General features: G+C 37.4%; 1 protein-coding gene across 1 annotated transcript; it reads left to right on the top strand.

Annotated features, from left to right (window-relative positions):
- On the top strand, window positions 1–1,904 carry LOC145133611 (UPF0481 protein At3g47200-like). The gene is made up of 2 exons (XM_079068541.1): window positions 1–1,515; window positions 1,592–1,904. Exon 1 carries the CDS (start codon window positions 155–157, stop codon window positions 1,454–1,456), a length of 1,302 nt encoding a protein of 433 aa, XP_078924667.1. The 5' UTR covers window positions 1–154; the 3' UTR covers window positions 1,457–1,515; window positions 1,592–1,904.
- The last annotated feature ends 360 nt before the right edge of the window (window positions 1,905–2,264 follow it).

A 2,264-nucleotide genomic window follows, 5' to 3' on the forward strand; every position in this document is an offset into this window, starting at 1 on the left:
GACATCTTCCGCTCAAAATTTTGCTAGCTAATTAAATAGTTACCATGATAAGTTGATTATTCCTTCTTGCAAATTTGTAATCTGTAACCTTTTTCATTGTGATCAATTCGTGTGGCTATATCCTACAAGTCTGCAGTCATCAACAACAATCGTTATGGGAGCAGAAGCTGGCCATTATGGAAGCAAGAGCGTTCACGAGTCCATCAGATTACTCATAGAAGGTGAATCAATACGACGGGGTCAATTCGAACAAACTAATGTCACAATTTGTATGGTACCTGATACACTCAGAAATCTCAACCCAACCGCCTATACACCTCTAATAGTCTCAATTGGTCCTCTTCACAAAGAGAACCAACATCTAAGAGCTATTGAGGTGCAAAAAGTGACTCACATGTATAGACTATTTCTTCGAACTAAGGAAACCACGGGGAAGGCTATAGAGCAAATAAGTTATGATTGCGCACAAGCAGTGCTTGGGCTTCTAACACGTGCAAGAGCTTGCTATGCACCAAGTCTTACAAACTATAAAGATTTCAAGCTGGCTGAAATGATGGTTATTGATGGTTGTTTTATACTTGAACTTCTCTACACGTTCAAGTATGGAATTGGAGAGGGTGATCCAATTTTCGACAATATTCTGGTGATGCGTGACATTCAACACGACCTGCTGCTTCTAGAAAATCAAATGCCTTTTTTTATTCTTGAAATATTGTTTACGATCAATATTTTTGATTGTACTTCGTTAACTGACCTTGTCTTTTATTTCTTCAAGGATATGAATATCATAAATAATAGCCAACTTACCACAATTGATGGAACAGACACAGTAGAGCCTTGTCATATCCTTGGGCTTCTTCAACACTGCTACAGGCCCGTAGCTACTATGCGAGGCCGATTTCCAAATATCTCTTACTCTGCAACTGAAATCGTTCGTGCAGGAGTCACATTCAAGGCACAAACGGAAGAATATTCTCCACTTGCAGTGAAATTTATACAACCCTCTCTTGTTCCGGGGTTGGGTACTCTATTTGTTAGAGAAACCTGTTTGAAAATTCCAGTATTGTGCATCCAAGACACCACCGCGTCGTTCTTGAGGAATCTCATTGCCTATGAACAATGCTACCCATTCAGTCGTCATTATGTTACCTCTTTCGCCTTCCTCATGGACAGGCTCATTGACACTAAAGATGATGTTTCGTTGCTTGTGAAAGCAAAAGTCCTTCAACACAAACTGGAAGCCATCGAAGATGTCACAAATCTCTTCAACAATATTTGCAAAGGTGTCGTCCTTCGGGAATTTTATTACACTGAGGAATGGAGACAATTGGATAAATATTGCAAGCGTTTCCGGCCTAGCATATTAATTTCATTGAATCGCCTCTATAGAAGTACTACATGGAAAACGTTGTCGGTCATTGCTGCCATGATCCTGTTCGCCCTAACATTACTTTAAACTATCTATACTGTTAGAAATGTTTGAGATGTTAGAGAGCAGTTTGAAGATTGACTAAAGTAAGTTCTCTGAACTTGTTGAGTTTTGAAATTTTCTGTTGACGTTGCATACCGTTTTTTTTTTTGTTGCTTCTAGGGATACTTTTGGTCATTTTAATCTGGTTGCTGTTGAAGTTTGACTAATAGTTGGTTCTCTTGGCGTTGCCTCCGATTGGTTGCATTACTGTTACCTTTGTAGAATGTGGTTGGGTTTCGAAGGTGTTAATTACGTACTGCAGTGTTATTGGTGTTTGATTTGTCTTGTTAATTCCTTGTCTTCAAGGAGATTAGTTGTTTAATTGTATTATTTCTAGCATGGTCGTCTGTTTGGCTGGTTAGCATTTCCTCTACTAGTTTCTGTCACGTGTTGTTTTTCTTCTACTTTAAGATCATGTGGTGGTTGTTTGTTCTGTTTTGTTTCATATTCCTTGCATCATTTCCGACATCCTGCTGCTTATCTTGTCTTAATATATATGTTTCCATGCCATTCAATTTTTTTTTTTAATATTATCAAAATGGAAAGTTTACTATCAAGGCCTTACCATTTTAACATTTAAAGGATAATTGAGTAATCTGACCTTATAAACTACCCTTTTCACAAAAATGACCTAATTTTTTTTTGATAAAGTAGCCACATTCTCCGAAACAAATTGTTCCAGAGAGGTCATCGGAATTCCAGAATACGGTTCCGGACCATGGTTCCGGAATAGATTTGATTTTTTATTTTTTATTATTTATTTATTTTTTTTATTTTGCATGTAAGTTTTGCT

Source organism: Lactuca virosa, chromosome 8, assembly GCF_052849685.1.
Source record: "Lactuca virosa cultivar CGN04683 chromosome 8, Lactuca_virosa_CGN04683_v6, whole genome shotgun sequence".
Lineage (NCBI taxonomy): Eukaryota > Viridiplantae > Streptophyta > Magnoliopsida > Asterales > Asteraceae > Lactuca > Lactuca virosa.

Coding starts and splice junctions, on each gene's coding strand:
- LOC145133611 (XM_079068541.1), top strand. CDS start 155: ATGGGAGCAGAAGCTGGCCATTATGGAAGCAAGAGCGTTCACGAGTCC.